This window comes from Pristiophorus japonicus, chromosome 8 (assembly GCF_044704955.1).
Source record: "Pristiophorus japonicus isolate sPriJap1 chromosome 8, sPriJap1.hap1, whole genome shotgun sequence".
Lineage (NCBI taxonomy): Eukaryota > Metazoa > Chordata > Chondrichthyes > Pristiophoridae > Pristiophorus > Pristiophorus japonicus.
In genome coordinates, this window is record NC_091984.1 from 1,245,043 (window position 1) to 1,266,465 (window position 21,423).

A 21,423-nucleotide genomic window follows, 5' to 3' on the forward strand; every position below is an offset into this window, starting at 1 on the left:
TTAAGGTTATTTAAACAGTGTTGGAATGGATTTTCGGACATAGCAAAGCATGATGGGGTAAGCCAACTATCTGCCTTTTCACTAAATGAACTTTGTACCAAGAAGCCTATCTGCTGTCCCTGATATGAACTCTGCAGCAACAAGTGACTCCTGGCCAGGTGCAGGCCACTGTTTCATAGAAAGCTTTGCAACAGAATAACGAACCACAAAAGAAGATACAGAGGAAGGGCCCCAAACTCGCGCCATGCTATCAGGTTTCACTAGGACTAAAAAGTTGTCTGTAAATGAATTGCGTTGCCATATGGATTGATTGGTTGTATGTAAATGAATTTAAATGATTATATTCCGCCCCCTGTAAACTGCTTATAACCCAGCGGCACAAGGCACTCGGGGAGAAGGTATTCGCAGATCGCGGGATCTCAACTCTTCTCCCAGAGCTGTGTTAGCAATAAAGTTGTCTCTCTTATCTTACTAGAGTCTATGTGAATTTATTTTCATTGTGAAATAACTGAGCCCCAGGCAATTTAACTCCAATTCCAAGCTTCAATGGGAAAACTGGAATTTCAGGAAGTCAGCAGTATCATTTCCCATAATAAATTCTAGGATAAAATTCCTTCTGTGCATTACGGTGATGGCATAACTGAACTGCAAGTAATTTAGCAAAGTAGCGTTCTTGGATTAATGACAGAAATAAATCCCCAGTGGGCATTTCACAACTGCTTCTCAGCATAAAAATCACCAAAAAATGCAAAATTTGCACTTTGATCCTTCAACTAACAAACAAGTGTTTCACAAAATGTCATTGCAGACCTTGCTTTTAAAAAAAATTAAAAATTAAATATAACCACAAACCCGAGTGAATTTAATATTTACCTTTCATAAGAACATAAGAACATAAGAATTAGGAACAAGAGTAGGCCATCTAGCCCCTCGAGCCTGCTCCGCCATTCAATAAGATCATGGCTGATCTGGTCGTGGACTCAGCTCCACTTACCCGCCCTCTCCCCGTAACCCTTAATTCCCTTATTGGTTAAAAATCTATCTATCTTTGACTTGAAAACATTCAATGAGCCAGCCTCAACTGCTTCCTTGGGCATCAAGGTAATTTTATCACTAAGGGCTGAAAATTGCATAGCGCCCCATTTGGGGCGGTAACTTTTGCAGGAGCGCAAATGCATCGCCGGGAACAACCCAATTCTACCAGCCGCAAACTTCCGGTTTAGCTCTCCAGGAGGGAAGTGGAATGCTAAATCAACCGCTACCACTTCCCTTGGAGCGTTAAGCCAGGCAAGCGGGGCGGTAGTGGCAGAGAGCTTCAGCGCTGTACTGGGCACTGTGCAGCTCTCTGCCACTACCGCCCCTCTTGCCTGGGTTAGCGCTCCAAAGGAAGTGGTAGCGGTTAATTTAGCATTCTACTTCCCTCCTGGAGAGCTAAACCGGATCAGAGGCTCATACCCTCCCTTAAGGCAAAGGGCCATTGCTGCAGGCGCTGCAAGAAATTGAATCCGCTGCTCGCCGATGGCACCTGTGATCTGCGATGATCAGCCCCAAGCACTTTAGAGTCCAGACAGATCAATCGCGGCAGAAGAAATTAAAAAAAAAATAACCTGAGAGCTTAATAAAAGTGTTGCTCCTACCTCCCCGACAATCCTTTTAACTACCATTCCCCAAGTGGCCAGACTACATGGTTAACTAAGGAAATAAAGGAGGGTATCAAATTGAAACAAGGGCAAATAATGTGGCCAAGACTAGTGGGAGGCCAGAGGATTGGGAAACTTTTAAAAGCCAAAAAGAACGAAAAAAATTATAAAGAGAGGGAAGATAGATTATGAAAGTAAACTAGCACAAAATATAAAAATCGATAGTAAGAGTTTCTACAGGTACATAAAAAGGAAAAGAGTGGCTAAAGTAAATGTTGGTCCCCTGGAGGATGAGACTGGGGAATTAATAATGGGGAACAGGAAAATGGCAGAGACATTGAACAAATACTTTCTATCGATCTTCATGATAGAAGACACTAAAAGCATCTCAATAGTGGATAATCAAGGGGCTATAGGAAGGGAGGAACTTAATACAATCACTATCACTAAAGAAGTAGTACTTGGTAAAATAATGGGACTAAAGGCGGACAAGTCCCTTGGACCTGATGGCCTGCATCCTAGGGTCTTAAAAGAAGTGGCTGCAGAGATAGTGGATGCATTGGTTGTAATCTGCCAAAATTCCCTGGATTCTGGGGAGATCCCAGCAGATTGGAAAACTGCAAATGTAACGCCCCTATTTAAAAAAGGAATCAGACAGAAAGCAGGAAACTATAGACCATTTATCCCAACATCTGTGGTTGGGAAAATGCGAGAGTCCATTATTAAGGAAGCAGTAGCAGGACATTTGGAAAAGCATAATTCAATCAAGCAGAGTCAGCATGGTTTTATGAAAGGGAAATTGTGTTTGACAAATTTGCTGGAGTTCTTTGAGGATGTAACGGGTAGAGTGGATAAGGGGGAACCAGTGGATATGGTATATTTGGATTTCCAGAAGGCATTCGATAAGGTGCCATATAAAAGGTTACTGCACAAGATAAAAGTTCACGGGGTTGGGGGTAATATATTAGCATGGATAGTGGATTGGCTAACTAACAGAAAACAGAGAGTCGGGATCAACGGGTCATTTTCCGATTGGCAAACAATAACTAGTGGGGTGTCGCAGGGATCAGTGCTGGGTCCTCAACTATTTACAATTTATATTAATGACTTGGATGAAGGGACCGAGTGTAATGTAGCCAAGTTTGCTGCTGATACAAAGATGGGTGGGAAAGCAAATTCTGAGGAGGACTCATAACATCTGCAAAGGGATATAGACAGGCTCAGTGAGTGGGCAGAAATGTGGGAAAATGTGAGGTTATCCACTTTGGCAGAAAAAATAGAAAAGCAAATTATTATTTAAATGGAGAAAAATTGCAAAGTACTGCAGTACAGAGGGACCTGGGAGTACTTGTGCATGAAACACAAAAAGTTAGTATGCAGGTACAGCAAGTAATCAGGAAGGCAAATGGAATGTTGGCTTTTATTGAAAGAGAGAAGTCCTGCTGAACTGTACAGGGTATTGGTGAGGCCACACCTAGAGTACTGCGTACAGTTTTGGTCTCCATATTTAAGGAAGGATATACTTGCATTGGAGGCTATTCAGAGAAGGTTCACTCGGTTGATTCCAGAGATGAGGGGGTTGACTTATGAAGATAGGTTGAGTAGGTTGGATCTATACTCATTGGAGTTCAGAAGAATGAGAGGTGATCTTATCGAAACATATAAGATAATGAGGGGGCTCGACAAGGTGAATGCAGAGAGGATATTTCCACTCATACGGGAAACTAGGGAACTTAGTCCCATTTAAAACTGAGATAAGGAGGATTTTCTTCTCTCAAGGGGTTGTAAATCTGTGGAATTCTCTGCCCCAGAGAGCTGTGGAGGCTGGGTCATTTTAATATATTTAAGGCGGAAATAGACAGATTTTTGCGCGATAAGGGAATAAAGGGGAATGGGCAGGGAAGTGGAACTGAGTCCATGATCAGATCAGCCATGAAGTTATTAAATGGTGGAGCAGGTTCGAGGAGTGAAATGGCCTATTCCTGCTGCCGGTGTTGACATCAGGCGATGATGCAGGGGACGGAAGTGAAGTTCGCATCCGGTGTGGTACCGGATCGCTGCGCACCAGATACGTCACGATCTCCGGGGCGCAGGAGATCGTGGAGTTAGGGTTTACCACCGCCGCTAACCTGCAAGGGAAGTTCTCGGGTATCAGAACTCTCGCCATGCCTGGTCATAGAGCCGGTAACGCCCTGTTATCGCCGCCGCCCCCCCAACCCCCCCCAGAAGCGCTAATGTGAGCCACAAAGAAGGCGAATTTCTCCCCCCAAGTGTTTATATCAGAGAGTACATGGTGGAGACATTTAGCGGCAATAAGCACCTCCAGGCGGGTGACCAGCTTTCACCGCCCCACAGGACTTTCGGTGCAGGTTTCAACAGGGCGCAGAGCATCACCGTCCAGAGGTGAGCCGGTGTGCAATGCCCGTGGTTGCGACACCGGCTTGATTTTTTGGCTGCCGCCTGAACCATGGCGCTCCGTATAGTGCCGTGCTGAGACCACCTGTGAAAGCGGGTGGTCCGAGCTGTAGCGACTGCAGTGAGGTAAGTAATGTCGACCTCAGGTAAGTGTGATTGTTTTTTTTTGCGATTTATGTTGTGGTGACGTGAGTTATTTATTGGGAATGTTTTTGGTGGGTTTTTTTCTTCCCCCCCCAGGCATCGCTTACTGCGCTCCGAGGCCGGCTCTTTAGCTCGGGATTTTCGCTTGCTCAGCCGGCTTAGCGCCCTAATAGAGGTGTGTAACGCCTCCCTTAGTGCTCCGTCTCACACTCAGGGCCCAGCTGGTGAATTTTGCTGAATGAGGCACTAACCGTTCCTGGGTGCAAACTTTACCGCCCCACTGCCATTACCACCCCGAAATGAGCAGAACCGAAAATCCAACCCTAAAACGTTTATGGATATAGTCTTGTACCTCCAAGCACACATCTGCTTTATTGTCTGAAGAGAAAAGAAACTGCATTCAAAATTAAGTTGTGAAGTCTTTTACTGTAGTTAAGTTACCAGTGACTAAGGCATTTGATCAATCTGACCACTGTTGAAGTTAAAAGGTGCTTGAAGAGTCAATCCAATTTGAGAATAGAAACATTTCAATAATTAATTTACAACATACTATCATAATCAGTGCTTGGGCTTTTGAAATGAAATACAAGGTGCTTTCACCACATAAACCTTTTACTGCCTAAAACTGAAGTTAGGAACAGAAGAAATGAATCCTTCCAGTGTTAATTCCCTGTCCAATAAAAAAGTCAATTTGTTTCCTTCCTTGTACTCACCAATTTTCTCCCCACCCCTTGAAGAGCTGTACTAGACTGGAGCTGGGAGAATATACACAGCAGAGGGAGAAACCCGTTTATGTAATTGCAAAACTTTCAATCTGCACAGGCCGAGTGGGAATTTACAGTTAACCTTGGGTGGCATTCAAATTCATTTCTTGACAAAGTCAGCGTGTGAAATTGCAGCCTTTGGCTCAGAAAAGCAGGGAGAGCTTTTTCTCACCGCGTTCTCAAATGAATACTCCATTACCTGTGTCGCGGACTAAACCACTGATTTGTGCTCTCCTGAACGTGGTGTGCCGCCGAGTGTTTTTGTTTGGCAGAACTTCTACATTTGATCCATTTCTACACTTCAAAAATTAACCTGATAGCATTTGCGATGTGACTTTGTCAATCTATATATTCTAGACTTCATTAACTGGGGATGGGGACGGAAGAGAGAGAATGATGAGAATGTTGGAAAGAACATTGGCAGCTGTTATTGTCGTAGACTGGGATTACCAGCAGAGTAATAAAGCTACATTTTAGTGGTTTTATTTCTATAATATGAATGTTTGTTTCAGTTTCACAATCCATGAGTTGAAAACTTACAAAATTATTTGGCCAAGGGAGACAGGACTTGCCCTGGACATGACAGCAGTTAGTCAACAGTAAAACAAAATGAAAAGGTGAAAAATACTGCACATTATAGTAAGAGTAATCTTCATTCACCTATTGTAGTCAAAATATTAAACTGATAACTACGTTTCTTCATAATAAAATCAAGAGGACTTCAGAGCAAAGTTTAAAGTCAGCTGCTCTGGTACCAGTTCTGTATTTACCCTGAGATTTCCAAAACTAGCTTTTTTCATGATTGTTCGATTTGGATCTTGCAAGATTGCAGATAGGATGAGAGGAAAAGGGGTTGGAGGAGGATCGTGTGGAGCATAAACACAGGCATGGATCAGTAGGTCCGAATGGTGTGTGCTGCAAATTCTACGTAATTATCAAGAGACTTTTTTGGCTGGTTCTGCAGACATCCTGTCACATATTCACAGACACCAGCTTGCTATTACTGGGGCTCAGTTTATCTTTGAACCTGTTCCTGAACGATTCTGCCTTGCGACTATTCACTCTCTGGAGCTTTGTAACTTGTCCCTAAATAAAATCTTCTCAGGATAAGGTTTGGTCAATTTGGCCCATTTCTTTTCAATGTGTGCTTTAGGTTTGGGAGAAAGGTGAATTATTTCAGGTGAATTTGGGAATATTTTGACAAGGTAGATTCTAGTAGATAGATTCAAGGGAGGCAGGGGATTCAATAGGGGCAGGGAACTATTAGAGGGACAAAACATTTAATGAAACCAGATTTGCTGCTGATGCTGCACTCGCTTGTCACTAGGTGTGCTGGCGTATCTGCCTGGGATCAAAGGTTACAGGGATGGGGACCAACGTTGCACAAAGTGCTGGAGGGGCGGAAGGAAATAAAATTAAAAATCCACTGTAACCATCGATTAAAAGTAGATATTCGCTACAATTTAGAATTTGTTAAATAAAGTTTAATTGAGCTTCCATTAATGGCTTAATTGGTAAAGCCAGTGTGTAACTGAGCAAAACAGACCAGTTTTGATTCCTGGTCTAAACGGAATTAACTAATCTCAGCTGCGGTGGCAGTGGGCTTGCTAATAATTGACCTCAGCATCCCAGGGCTAGGGTAGGGAAAATCAGCCAGGTTCCCTGCTCATTCTGGGTGAAGGCAGAATCCGGCCTGACTGCGATGATCCTCCCCACAGTCAAACAACCTGCCAACATCATACTGCACAAGATAAAAGTTCACCGGGTTGGAGGTAATATATCAGCATGGATAGAGGATTGGCTAACGAACAGAAAACAGAGAGTCAGGATAAATGGGTCATTCTCGGGGTGGCAACCAGTAACCAGTGGGGTGCCGCAGGGATCGGTGCTGGAACCCCAACTATTTACAATCTATATTAACGACTTGGAGGACTGAGTGTAACGTAGCCAAGTTTGCTGACGATACAAAGATGGGAGGAAAAGCAATGTGTGAGGAGGACACACAAAATCTGTAAAAGGACATAGACAGGCTAAGTGAGTGGGCGAAAATTTGGCAGGTGGAGTATAATGTTGGAAAGTGTGAGGTCATGCACTTTGGCAGAAAAAAAATCAAAGAACAAGTTATTATTTAAATGGAGAAAGATTGCAAAGTGCTTCAGTACAACGGGACCTGGAGGTACTTGCGCATGAAACACAAAAGGATAGTATGCAGGTACAGCAAGTGATCAGGAAGGCCAATGGAATCTTGGCCTTTATTGCAAAGAGGATGGAGTATAAAAGCAGGGAAGTCTTGCTTCAGTTGTACAGGGTATTGGTGAGGCCACACCTGGAATACTACATGCAGTTTTGTTTTCCATATTTATGAAAGGATATGCTTGCTTTGGAGGCAGTTCAAAGAAGATTCACAAGGTTGATTCCAGAGATGAGGAAGTTGACTCATGAGGGAGTTGACTCATGAGGAAAGGTCGAGTAGGTTGGGCCTCCACTCATTGGAATTCAGAAGAATGAGAGGTGATCTTATCGAAACAAGGTGGATGCAGAGAGGATGTTTCCACTGATGGGGGAGACTAGAACTAGAGAGCATGATCTTAGAATAAGGGGCCACCCATTTTAAAACTGAGATGAGGAGAAATTTCTTCTCTGAGGGTTGTAAATCTGTGGAATTCGCTGCCTCAGAGAGCTGTAGAAGTTGGGACATTGAATAAATTTAAGATAGAAATAGACAGTTTCTGAAACGATAAGGGGATAAGGGGTTATGGGGAGCGGGCGGGGAAGTAGACCTGAGTCCATGATCAGATTAGCCATGATCGTATTAAATGGCAGAGCAGGCTCGAGGGGCCGTATGGTCTTCTCCTGCTCCTATTTCTTATGTTCTTATACACATCTTTGGGCCATAATGAAGAATGGTCACTTGGATGAGGCACTGGAGCATGCCAGTTACCTGTGGAACAGCAGTCCAGTAACAGCCTAGGACTTTGGGGAAAAGGGATGAAAATCGGAGAGAATTAAATAAAAACACAAGATTGTGCTATTGGTTAAAAGGTTCTACCAATATCTTCCAACACACAGCACAATGCCCTCTGCTACAAATGCCAAAGTTAACGAGTTGATTTTGTGTATCATTTTAATAGGATAAGATTCAATAATAGGCCATTAACAAAAGTCAGTGTTGAGGTACAGTACTGGTATAGATCAGAAGATAGTACCCTGGCTCAACATAGATCAGCTATTTTTATGTTTTTCAATATGCAACTTATTGGCCCAGAATTTGCAGTTGGTCATGACAGTGAAACTGTCAGCGCTCACCATCTTACTGTGCAAAACCGACAGCAACCTCTGGTGTCCACACACGCACAGTTAAACGCGCAAGTTGCTGCCTGTGATACGCTTCTCCTCCACTAATTTAACAAATAAGGAGTGTTATTAGCTCACAATAACATTTAAAAATTGAATGATTTTCTCCTCCACAGGGTGCGCTGTTGCAGTCTTCACAGATGCAATCAACACAGAATTTGATGCGAACTTCCAACTTTTTACACACTATTCTTGCTGTAAAAGCCATTGCAAATGATAAGCCTTGTTGAATGAGGTGTAACTGAGTTTCTAACGCCGTACTAAGTCATAATTACTGCTGAACAACCTCTCCCTGTCCTGAAAAACTAATTTAACAAATAAGAAGTGGTGTCAGCTCACAATAACATTTAAAAATTGGATGATTTTTAATAATAAAAAATAATGTTTCTTTTCTTTTTAATGTTTGTTTATATTTCAGCTTCTACCTTAATCCCATTTGTATGTCCCAACCTTTATTTTGCTTCTGTAAAATGATTAGAAAATGAATTATAACCCCTGCCTTTTACTTCCGGGTTTGCAGTCAGCGAGAATTCTTCAGTCTGATTTTGATGACGTCACTGTTGCTGGATGCCACAGATCCCCTATAGATGACGCCAGATTGAAAGTTACATCAGTTTATCTTTGAACCTGTTCCTGAACGATTCTGCCTTGCTACCATTCACTCTCTGGAGCCTTGTAACTTGTCCCGAAATAAAATCTTTTCGGGATAAGGTTTGGTCAATTTGGCCCATTTCTTTTCAACGTGCTTTAGGTTTGGGAGAAAGGTGAATTATTTCAGGTGAATTTGGGAATATTTTGACAAGGTAGATTCTACTAGATAGATTCGATGGAGGCAGGGGATTCGATAGGGGCAGGGAACTGTTAGAGGGACAAAACGTTTAATGAAACCAGATTTGCTGCTGATGCTGCACTCGCTTGTCACTAGGTGTGGGAAACTCGATGCTCTGGAGCCCACTAAATCTTTGTGGGCAGCATTTTGAGGTCAATGTCGAGCGCCGTCCCTTCGCTGCTGACCGCAATATCTGGGCCAATAAAAAGTCAGTTTCTTGCAGTTATGCATTTTTTTTTAAATTGACAAGTTTCTCTCACCTGGCCACAGCTGAAGTAGATAATGCAATACTTCTATGTGCTTCTTGAAGTCCAGCGCACTGGCCAACTCCTCCGAGTCTGTAAAAACCCTGTTGCTATGATTGGAAGCCTCCTGGCGCTGGCTTAGAAGTACAGGCCCAAAACATACTGCCAAGTTCTGACAGGTCATCTTATTCACCTCATGGTATGAAGCTACAAGTTTCAGGTGATCCAGCAGCATCTTCAGTGTTGCCTAAGATAAAAAATAAATGGGGCGAGAAATGTACAATTGATAGAAAGCAGAAATCACTAAACCAACTAACGGACTACGGCTTAAAGTTTGAAAGCAACAGAGTAAACTTGGTGGTTAAGCATAATGGCCTAGAAATTCGGACGTGTAGGGGACGCAGGGATCAATTCCTACGTGTGAATGATGAGGTCTGAGGCGCCTCCAATATTGGCCTTCGGACTTCATTGTAATGGAGCCGGTCGATCCCGAGGTCAGGTCATGGGAAGGTGGTGAGACAGCACAGGGCCAGTGGTAGGGGTCATGGGAGGCCTGGATCTGCGGGGGCCTGGAGCATGGGCAATTGGGGGCCGGCAGCACACCAGCTCCTCCTGGCTTCATTTAGCTAAGTTAATGCCTTCTTTGTTGCAGGCGATCAGATTCCCCCAGTGCAGCCCGCGATGGCACAGGCTGCCTCAGGGCAAACTAATCTTGGAACTCAAGCAGACCCCAACATCTGCTTCAGGAGCAAATAAAGGGCGGCTCGATTGTCCTCACCTAATATGGCGGGCGTCGCACTTCTGGCCAGAGGTGTGCGCGCACTTCTTGCCCACCTTTTTGGAGCCTTAAGCATCCGCGCAGCGCCTATAAAACAGGCACTACAGGCGATGCCAAATCTGGATCAATTAATCTAATTCAATGCTGTGAAATATACACTTTATCATTTTGTGAATGCATTTAAAAACCAGCAATACACAAAACAAAACTTGCTTGTAACTGGACATCTTTTCAAGCAGAAATGCTAAATTATTTAACCCAGTTTGTTTTTAAACTTTGCAAAAATATCTTCAAGCCAGTTAGCAACGATAAAGTTAAACAATAAACAAAATATCCCCATTATGTGGTTATAGAAAAACCTTTTCAGTAAGAATAAATAAAGTTTTCAGAATCTGCTTTATTTCACTCAGATGCACTTTGATAAATAACATTAGATGTGTATGAAAGGAACACAGCTGCATGACAGAAGTCATCAGAAATAACTCTTTAATGCCCTACAACAGACTTCTTTTATAAGACTCTCAAATCAGCTTCTAATATAAAAAGACACTGTGATCTCTCACAAAGAGAGAACCATTATTAAACACCCTCTTTCTATGATTTTCAAAGCCAGTTTTATAACTGTATGTCCAAATACATAGAAGTCTTTCTGAGAATTGGCACTCTCTGACTGCACTTATTTCAAGCACTTCTAATTTTAGTGAACAGGATTAAACAAAATATTGTTCAACTGTATGTTAAGCTAGTTTAATTCATTGTATAAAGAGGACCGAGTTTCAAATTCTAGCACGAATAGACGCTGCTTACAGCACTGAAATACCAACAAGTCTTTCATCCTAGAAAGTCATCTCACTTAATTTCAGATTATTGCTGGTATCCAAAGAATGCAAAGGAACAAAACCAGTGATAAGAATGTTTGAGCTGCACCAGTGAAAAACACATCAATAACATGACATGATGGCACTGCAAGGTCTGCAAATACAGTCCAGACCTCCCGGATTCAACCACAGCACAGCCCCAACAGCAAACTAAAAAGCTCACACCTCAGGATTGCTATTCAGTACAGGAGATTCTGTCTGAATACAAACCTTCTTCCTTTTAAGTTTTGAAATGACAATGACTTTTATTCAAGAAATCGTGCAAATGATGATTATGCATTTCAGTTTTCAATCAATCCTCAACCATCATTCATATGAAAATATTCTAATCAAACGCATTGTAACTGAAGAGCTATGAAGGATTTTTACAAATAAGTTACATAGTTGTACATTATTTCAGGGCCTCAGTTAAATATTGTTAGGATTAGTCTACTATATGTAATGGAAAATAAACATTTAAACCATGACAGTAACTGAAAATACACCTTAAAGAGGACAAAACTTTTGTTTGAAATTTCCATGTTAATTAAACATTAAAACTGGTGACCAGAAAAGATATCAATCCTGACAAGAAAACACCAGATATTCACAGCATATCTGCAACATGGGTGGACAGAAGGGATCTTTACTGGCTGAGAGACTCAATGCCACTTGCTGGTCAATGACTGCCAGAATTTGCAATTTCTCCTCCGTTAGCAGAAATTATAAATATGTTACGTTTTGTTGGAGATGGGCAGGAGAAAGTACTCCAGATTGAAAATGTTTTCCCCTCTCAGTACAGATTTTTAGGACCGTAACAAGAATTTTTCAAAACTTTTAAAATTGCAAATACTGTGTAACCTCTTCAAAAATAAATCTCTGTAATTGACATCATACAAAGCTGATTTATATCAACAACTTGTATATTATCTTTAACGTAGAAAAACATCCCTATGCTTCACGGAAATGTAATCAGGCAAAAATGGACATCAAGCCAAGGGGGATATTAGGAGTGGTGACAAAAAGCATGATCAAAGAGGTGGGTTTTAAGGATGAGAGGAAGATGGAGAGGTTTAGCGAAGGATTTCCAGAGCAGAGGGGCCAGACAACTGAAGGCACAGCTGCCAACGATGGGCGCAGAGAGGGTGAATGCACAAGAAACCAGAATCGGGGGAATGCAGAGTTCATGGGGGGTGGTGGAGTGGATGGGTGGGTGTATGACTGGAGGAGGCGACAGAGATAGGGAGGGGCTAAATACAAGGATGAGAATTTTAAATTGCAAGCATTGGGGGACCGGGAGCCAATGTAGTTCAGCATGGATAGGGAAGATGGATGAACAAGACTTGTGCGATAGGATACAGGTAGCAGAGTTTTGGATGAACTGAAGGTTACAGAGGGTGGAGAAAGTCCAGCAGAGCACTGGAACAGTCAGGTTTGAGTCTGGAGGTGACATTGCGTGGATGAAGGTTTAAGCAGATGAGCTGAGGCAGGGGCAGTGGCAGGCAACATTATGGAGGTGGAAGTAGATGGTCAATGTAATGGAGAGGATATGGGGACAGAAGCTCAGCTCTGGCTAAAATAGGACACAGAGGTTGCAAACAGTGTGGATCAACTTGAAACAATGGCCATGACAGGGGTGGGGCCTGGTGTTGGAATCTGTGGCGAGGTTATGGAAATTGTGGCAGGGGCCAAAAATGACAGCTTCAGACTTCGCAATGTTTAACTTGAGGAAATTGTAACTCATCCAGAACTGGATGTCAGACAAGCAGTCCGACAACACAGAGGCAGTGGAATAGTCAAACAAGGTGGTAGCGAGCTAGAGCTGGGTGCCGTCAGTGTACATGTGGAAGCTGAGTCCATACTTTCGAATGATGTCACCAAGGAGTAGAATGTAGATCAGAAGAGGACGGGTGCAAGAATATTTTCTTTAGGGATGCCAGAGGGAACGGTGAAGGGCGTGAAGGGAAGCCAACTTAAGATGCTCTGGCTACGATTGGATAGTTAAGGGTGGAACCAAGGATGAGCAGTCTCACTGAGCTTGACAACAGAGGAGAGGCACTGGAGAAAGATAGTGTGGTCAACCACATCAAAGACTGCAGCGAGGCCGACAAGGACGAGGAGGGATAGCACATAATGGTCAAAGTCACAGTAGGTGTCATTTGTGACCTTGTTTAGGACCGGTTCAGTGCCACAGCAGAGGCTAGATTTAAATTCTTCTTGTACTGTACTATTCTATTCTACTTCTTGAAGGCTATAGCACCGCATTCATACCAATTTCTTCCCATTTGGAAAAATATCTTTTAGCTCTTTATAATAATTGAGCTTTGTGGAGGATATTCATAATGAGCTACAACATTCTATTCCAAAGTGAAATCATTAATCATACGTACATGGTCCAAGTTTTATAAAGCAAGGACTTACTCATCAAGCTTACCACGTCTGCTTTATAACTATTTAAGTGGAAATGTAAATTAGGTGCAATTGGTAGAATGAATTTTCCTTCGGACAACGTTTGCACTCTTCATCTGATCCTGCTGAGAGATGTTTGAGGAGGTCACGGCTATGGTGAATGGGGCACATGTAGTCAATGTGGTGTACATGGACTTCCAAGTCCAACGAGACTGGAGACCACTGAGAAGATAAATGGGTATGGAATATGGGGAATTGGATTGAATGGATGGATGGAGGAAACAGAGAATGGGAATTAAGGGCAGTTTCTCAGAGGGTTGAAAGCGAGTTTTGTTCTGGGACTGTTTTTGTTCACTGTGTATATGAATGAATGGATATAGGGCTAGAGGAAAATGCATCTAAATTTTCAAACTACACTAAAACAGGAGACATAGTGGCTCTGAAATCGCGGCTTCCCCTGGTCCGTACGGCGTGTACATGGACCCGGGAAGGCATCGCAAAAGCCAATTTTCAGCGCACAATGCACATGCGCTGAACACTGGCTTTTCCGATCTGTCAAGCTCTGGCTTGATAAATCCTCCGTATCCCCACAGCCAGGACATTTGCAAGGGCAAGATAGCGGTATTTACCCATCTCTTGCCCAGCAAATTGGAATTCCAAAGAAATGAGAGGTGATCTTATCAAAACGTAAAAGATTATGAGGAGGCTTGACAAGGTGGATGCAGAGAGGATGTTTCCACTGATAGGGGAGACTAGAACTAGGGCGCATAATCTTAGAATAAGGCAGAATGTTATCTGAATGGCGGCAGGTTAGGAAAAGGGTAGGTGCAACGAGACCTGGGTGTCATGGTTCATCAGTCACTGAAAGTTGGCATGCAGGTACAGCAGGCGGTGAAGGCGGCAAATGGAATGCTGGCCTTCATAGCTAGGGGATTTGAGTATAGGAGCAGGGAGGTCTTACTGCAGTTGTACAGGGCCTTGGTGAGACCTCACCTGGAATGTTGTGTTCAGTTTTGGTCTCCTAATCTGAGGAAGGACGTTCTTGCTATTGAGGGAGTGCAGCGAAGGTTCATCAGACTGATTCCCGGGATGGCAGGACTGACATATGAGGAGAGACTGGATCGACTGGGCCTTTATACATTGGAGTTTAGAAGAATGAGAGGGGAGCTCATAGAAACATATAAAATTCTGACTGGACTGGACAGGTTAGATGCAGGAAGAATGTTCCCGATGTTGGGGAAGTCCAGAACCAGGGGTCACAGTCTAAGGATAAGGGGTAAGCCATTTAGGACCGAGATGAGGAGAAACTTCTTCACTCAGAGAGTTGTTAACCTGTGGAATTCTCGACTGCAGAGAGTTGGTGAGGCCAGTTTGTTAGATATATTCAAGAGGGAGTTAGATATGGCCCTTACGGCTAAAGGGATCAAGGGGTATGGAGAGAAAGCAGGAAAGGAGTACTGAGGTGAATGATCAGCCATGATCTTATTGAATGGCGGTGCAGGCTCGAAGGGCCGAATGGCCTACTCCTGCACTTATTTTCTATGTTTCTATGTTTAATAAGGGGCCGCTCATTTAAAACTGAGATGAGGAGGAATTTCTTCTTTCAGAGGGTTGTAAATCAGTGGAATTCGCTGCCTCAGAGAGCTGTGGAAGCTGGGTCACTGAATGAATTTAAGACAGAGATAGACAGTTTCTTAACCGATAAGGGAATAAGGGGTTATGGGGAGCGGGCGGGGAAGTGGACCTGATTCCGTGATCGGATCAGCCGTGATCGTATTAAATGGCGGAGCAGGCTCGAGGGGCTGTGTGGCCTACTCCTGCTCCTATTTCTTATGTTCTTATGTTCAAATGTCCTGAAAACTCTTGTGCCTAGTAAAAGCAAGCGCATAGCCTACTTTTACTAATGTAAGAGTTTTAAAACATGCAAAAACAGATAAAAATAAAATTTTAAAAGCACATTTTAACGTTAAAAACCCTGCCCACTAAGAAAGTTTATTTTAAACCATAATTTAAAAAACTTCCAAAAAAATTGGAAAAATATATATTTTTTCTAAGACATTTATTAACTTTAATTTAGATTAATCTTAAATATGTGATGTATTTTTTCAATTTTTATTTTGTGTTTTGGTGTTTGGGGAGGAGGGGTGTTTCTCAATCATAATAATGAGAACTTCTACTTACGGAGTTCCCATGATTATGACTGAGAAAATACTGTACCTGGATTGGCTGCCCAGTGCCATGTGACTCCAGCTCCAGTATATGAATGTCCCGACGTGCACGCGCTGCGATGTGCCGGGTGAGGAGGCCTCAGGACCGGGATTGCTGGTGGGCGCAGCAGGAACAGGTAGGTGCGCATCTGTTTTACCATTTACTGTCGGGTGCCCGCGGGAAGCAGTGCAGCGGGATTTCAGGGCCGGTAAATAATGTTTCAAGACCAAAGGAAGCTGCAAGAAGATATTGGTAAGATTGTGGAAAGGGGACAATAGTGGCAGTAAATACAAGATAGCATATTTTGATTTAAAAAAATAATTATACAGGTACAATGTCCCGAATCCGGAATTCTGAAAACTGTAATTGTCCAAAAACCAGACATTTTTGAGGTGGTCAAGATGGCAAGATGCGGTAAAAAACGCAATGCCATCAATGAGCGGCGAGGAGCGGAGGAACGGTGGGCGGTGAGGTCCGAAATCCGGCAAAACCGGAAATCTGCCACGGATTTGGTCCCGAGGATTCCGGATTTCAATCGATTGATTTTCTTGTCCGAAATCCGGCAAAACTCAACAACCGGATTTCAGATGTTGTACCTGTACTTTGAATGGGGGAAGGTTCGGTGATGTGGAAGAACAGAATGATTTGGGGTTCAGAAGGTAATAGAAATTGTACCTCAAGTGGATAAGACCATTGAAAAGGCAAATGGAATATTGGGCTTTATGGCAAGAGGGATAGAATGTAATGTTCAAGACATAATGGTGAATCTATATAAAACTCTAAGACCACAGTTTCAGTAGTATGTGCAATTCTAACAGCAATGGCTAACAATCAGAAAACAGAGAGTCGGGATAAATGGGTCATTTTCTGGTTGGCAAACAGTGACTAGTGGGGTGACGCAGGGATCGATGCTGGGTCCTCAACTATTTACAATCTATATGAAGGGACCGAGTGTAATGTAGCCAAGATTGCTGATGATACAAAGATGGGTGGGAAAGCAAATTGTGAGGAGGACACAAAAAATCTGCAAAAGGATACAGACAGTGGGAAGCTTTCAAGGACGTTTTTGGTGCAATACAAAATCAATACATACCCGTAAAAGGCAAAAAGCTCCACCTGTCCAATTTTAAGTTACAACAGTCAACAAACAAGGTAAGAGGCAGTATTAAGCTAAAAGGCTTGCACATGCAAGCAAAAATAGAAATCCAGCAGACTTGAGACAGCTATAAAAAACAAAACAAAACAAAAGCAAAATAAGATACAAAGAAAGTAATGAGTTGTAAAAAGGGAGTAGGAACAAAAACATGCAAAAGATATCAATTCTATTTTTAGAATTATATTAAGAGAAAGAAATTTGGAAATGGCTAAATGTGCGCCGATTAAAGATTGATGCAGATGATAATATAATGGATAAAAAAGAAATGACAAACTTGTTCAATGAATACTTTGACTCAGTTTTCACTGGAGGATGAAGACAAATTATCAATGATACAAAGGAGCCTAAAAATAGCTCATGGTGAGGAACTTGTTGGATAAGTAAAACAATGTTAATAGTGAGAATAATGGGATTTTAATACAGACAAATCTCGAAGACATGATGGTTTCCACCCTAAGGTGGAAGAAACAGGTGGGGAAATTGCAGATGTGTTAATCATAATTTTCCAAAGTTCTCTAAATTCAGGAATTTTGCCTTTGGATTGGAAAATTTCAAATGTCACTCTTTTATTTATGAGGTGGGAGGGAGAAAACTAGAAAATACAGACCTGTCAGGTTAACATCAGTTATGGAGAATTCAATGGAATCTATCATCAGGGACAGAGTGACTGAGCATTTAAACATGTATGAGTTCCATAGCCCTGTAGGTTACGGCACTTCGGGCCCAAGTTTTGGCCTCAGTTGTTCCTGATTTTTTGGAGCAACTGGTGTAGAATGGAGTATATTAGAAATTCAAATTCTCGGCATTTAGTTTGCTCCAGTTCTAGTCAGTTAGAACAGTTTCATTTTGGAACAGAATTTCTTTTTCAAAAGGGGGCATGTCCGGCCACTTACGCCTGTTTTCAAAGTTTCGGCAGTGAAAACTTACTCCAAACTAACTTAGAATGGAGTAAGTGAAGATTTTTGTACGCTCGAAAAAACCTTGTCTACACTTTAGAAAATCAGGCGTAGGTTACAAATCAGGCGTAGGGAATGGGGGGGGGGGGTTAAAGGGAAGTTTACAAACATTAAACACTTCAGTTTTACAAATAAAGAGCCATCATCAATAATAAATGATAAAAACATCAATAAATCAACCAATAAATCAATCAAAAAAAATTAATAAGAAATAATTTTTTTTTTAAATCAATAAATAAAACATTTTCTACTTACCGACTGCAGCACCGGGAGCCCTCCAACAGCATGCTGGGATTCCCCCCCCCCGCCCCACAGTGTGTCTCTATTAGTGTCTCTCTCTCTCTATCTCTGTGTGTCTCTCACTCTCTGTCTGTCAGTGTCTGTGTTTCTGACAGTGAGGGGAGGGGGAGGCTGAAGGTCCGGGCCCAGCAGCCGGGCCCAAGACTTCGGACAGGGCCCATCCCCAGCACCAGATTTACATGGTAGGTGGCGTTGGGTCAGGTCGGGTCCGGGTCGGGAGCACGGGTCGGGGCCGGTCCGGGGGTCGGGAGCACGGGTCGGGTCGGGGGGAGGTCGGTTCGGATCGGTTCGTGTCGGGGGGAGGAAGATCAGGTTGGGTCGGGTCCGGGTGGGGGGTCGGGAGCACGGGTTGGGGGGGGGGGTGGGAAGGGAGGTCGGTTCGGTTCGGGGGGGGGGGGGGGGGGGGGGGTGCGCGGGTCGGGTCCAGTCCGGGGAGTCAGGTCAGGTCCAGTCTGGGGGGGGGCAGGAAGCGGGAGTCGAGTCGGGTCTGGAGGAAGCAGGAGCTGGCCGTGGGAGGAGCCTTATCCACGCAGCCCCAGTGAGGCCATTCGGCCAGGGCTATGGGCTGCGTGCTTTGGGCCCCTCCCACACAGTTTTGGGCGCCTGGAGCTACTGCACATGCGTGCCCACTGTGGCGCGCATGTGCAGAGGTGTCGGCACTGCTTTCAGCGCAGGGACCTAGCTCCGACCTCACAGCTCGTGATGCGCCGCGCTGACGGCCAGAGGACCTGCAGGGAGCCGGAGAATCTGGAAGTTTTTTTTTAGGCGCATTTTGTGGCAGGAAAAACGGGCATCCAGGTCAGGGCTGCGCCGTTCTAGGCGCGGCCCGAAACTTGGGCCCTTCAAGTGCACATCCAAGTACTTTTTAAACGTGGTACGGTTTCTGCCTCGAACACTCTTTCAAGCAGTGAGTTCCAGACCCCTACAACCCTCTAGGTGAAGACATTTCCCCTCAAATCCCCTCTAAACCTTCTACCAATTACTTTAAATCTGTGCCCCCTGGTTATTGACCCCTCTGCTAAGGGAAATAGGTCTTTCCTATACACTCTAGCTGGACCCCTCATCATTTTATACACCTCAATAAGGTCTCCCCTCAGCCTCCTCTGTTGCAAAGAAAAAAGACCCAGCCTATCCAATCTTTCCTCATAGCTAAAATTTTCCAGTCCAGGCAACATCCTCATAAATCTCCTCTGTACCCTCTCTAGTGCACTCACGTCCTTCCTGTAATGTGGTGACCAGAACTGCATGCAGTACTCGAGCTGTGGCCTAACTAGTGTTTTGTACAGTTCAAGCATAACCTCCCTGCTAATAAAGGCAAGTATTCCATATGCCTTCTCAACCACCTTGTCTACCTGGCCGGCTACCTTCAGGGATCTGTGGACATGCACTCCAAGGCCCCTTTGTTCCTCTACACTTCTCAGTGTACTATATTAATGACTTGGATGAAGGGACCAAGTGTAATGTAGCTAAGTTTGCTGATGTTACAAAGATGGGTGGGAAAGCAAATTGTGGGGACACAAAAAATCTGCAAAGGTATATAGACAGGCTAAGTGAGTGGGCAAAAATTTGGCAGATGGAGTATAATGTGGGAAAATGTGAGGTTATCCACTTTGGCAGAAATAATAGAAAAGAAAATTATAATTTAAATGGAGAAAAATTGAAAACGTTAGTTTGCAGGCACAGCAAGTAATCAGAAAGGCAAATGGAATGTTGGCCTTTATTGCAAGGGGCATAGAGTATAAAAGCAGAGAAGTCCTGCTAAACTGTACAGGGTATTGGTGAGGCCACACCTGGAGCACTGCGTACAGTTTGGGTCTCCATATTTAACGAAGGATATACTTGCATTGGAGGCTGTTCAGAGAAGGTTCACTAGGTTGATTCCAGAGATGAAGGGGTTGACTTATGAAGATAGGTTGAGCCTATACACATTGGAATTCAGAAGAATGAGAGGTGATCTTATCGAAACATATAAGATAATGAGGGGGCTCGACAAGGTGGATGCAGAGAGGATATTTCCACTCATAGGGGAAACTAAAACTAGGGGACATAGCCTTGGAATAAGGGGCCGCTTTTTAAAAACTGAGATGAGGAGAAATTTCTTCTCTCAGAGGTTGTAAATCTGTGGAATTCTCTTCCCCAGTGAGCTGTGGAGGCTGGGTCATTGAATATATTTAAGGCGGAGATAGACAGATTTTTGAGTGATTATGGAATAAAGGGTTATGGGGAGTGGGCGGGGAAGTGGAGCTGAGTCTATGACCAGATCAGCCATGATCTTATTGAATGGCGGAGCAGGCTCGAGGGGCCAAATGGCCTACTCCTGCTCCTATTTCTTATGTTCTGGGATCCAGACTATATGCAAGATGTTGAGGCAAGAGAGAGGATGTAGTAGATTCTTCAAATAGATTCACTAGGATGCTGCTTGGTTGGTGGCACAGTTCTCAGATGTCATTAGAGAGATACTGTCCAAGAATTATCAGATTTACAATGGGCATTATTACCAGCTGTGGTTCACTTCAACATTTTATAGAACTTATGGTGTCATGAGATCAAAGGGTTAAATATTCATTCACTCTTCACGTTGCCGTTCATCACCAGTGAGTCTGCACAGAACCTTTTGAGATTCGCTTATCAATTTATGTGGCAACATACATAGTCGAATGCTACTAAACCACACAATGTTTTGACATTTAACTTTTATTCGATTGTAGTCTTGGAATCCAGCCATCAGCCAAGCCTTCAGTTGAAAGCACAATAGAACTGCATATTATCTGAATCATCTGCCCCGCTTTTATAACTAAATGTAAGACCTTAGATGAAGTTAACAATCCCAAATCAGTTCATTATTTCCTTTAAAAATTTTCAACCTTTGGGTGGCGTTTTATTTAAAGGTTTGTTGCCAAATATTCTTAGAGCATTTGTTTCAGTTTAGAAACCAATATAGGTGTATAGCCCAAAGGTTTTACATGCAGGATTTTCGAACACTAAACAGGTTACAGAAAACACAATTTTTATTGAAATGCAGTTTTGCTTCCACGCACACTTACTTTGATGGTTTGGCCCTCATCTTTGCAAATATTACATCTAAACGGGCTAGTCATTAACACCTCAATAGTTAGTATTCAACAATATTCAACTATCGTCTAACCACAGTATCATTTCAATATTGACTTGCACTCAAAGGGAGCACATATGGAAAAATGATGGCGAGACTGGCAGCCATTTCTTCAAGCAACACTGGGAACACAGGATCACTAAGTTTCATTAGTAAATTTGTTATGTCTGTAAGCTTTATTGAATACTTCTTATAAACAGTCTATTTTACCCAAATTATTCCACAGTTTGTGTGCATATCGGTGTAGTTATCCTCA

At 43.1% G+C, this 21,423-nt stretch overlaps 1 protein-coding gene across 1 annotated transcript in view; it reads right to left on the reverse strand.

The window, feature by feature from the left end:
- Positions 1-21,423, reverse strand: part of syde2 (synapse defective 1, Rho GTPase, homolog 2 (C. elegans)) — a 190,707-nt gene that overhangs the window by 12,457 nt on the left and 156,827 nt on the right. The window contains exon 6 of the mRNA XM_070886434.1: positions 9,407-9,638. Within this exon, the coding sequence (XP_070742535.1) occupies positions 9,407-9,638 (232 nt within the window). The remainder of the gene's footprint in view (positions 1-9,406; positions 9,639-21,423) is intronic.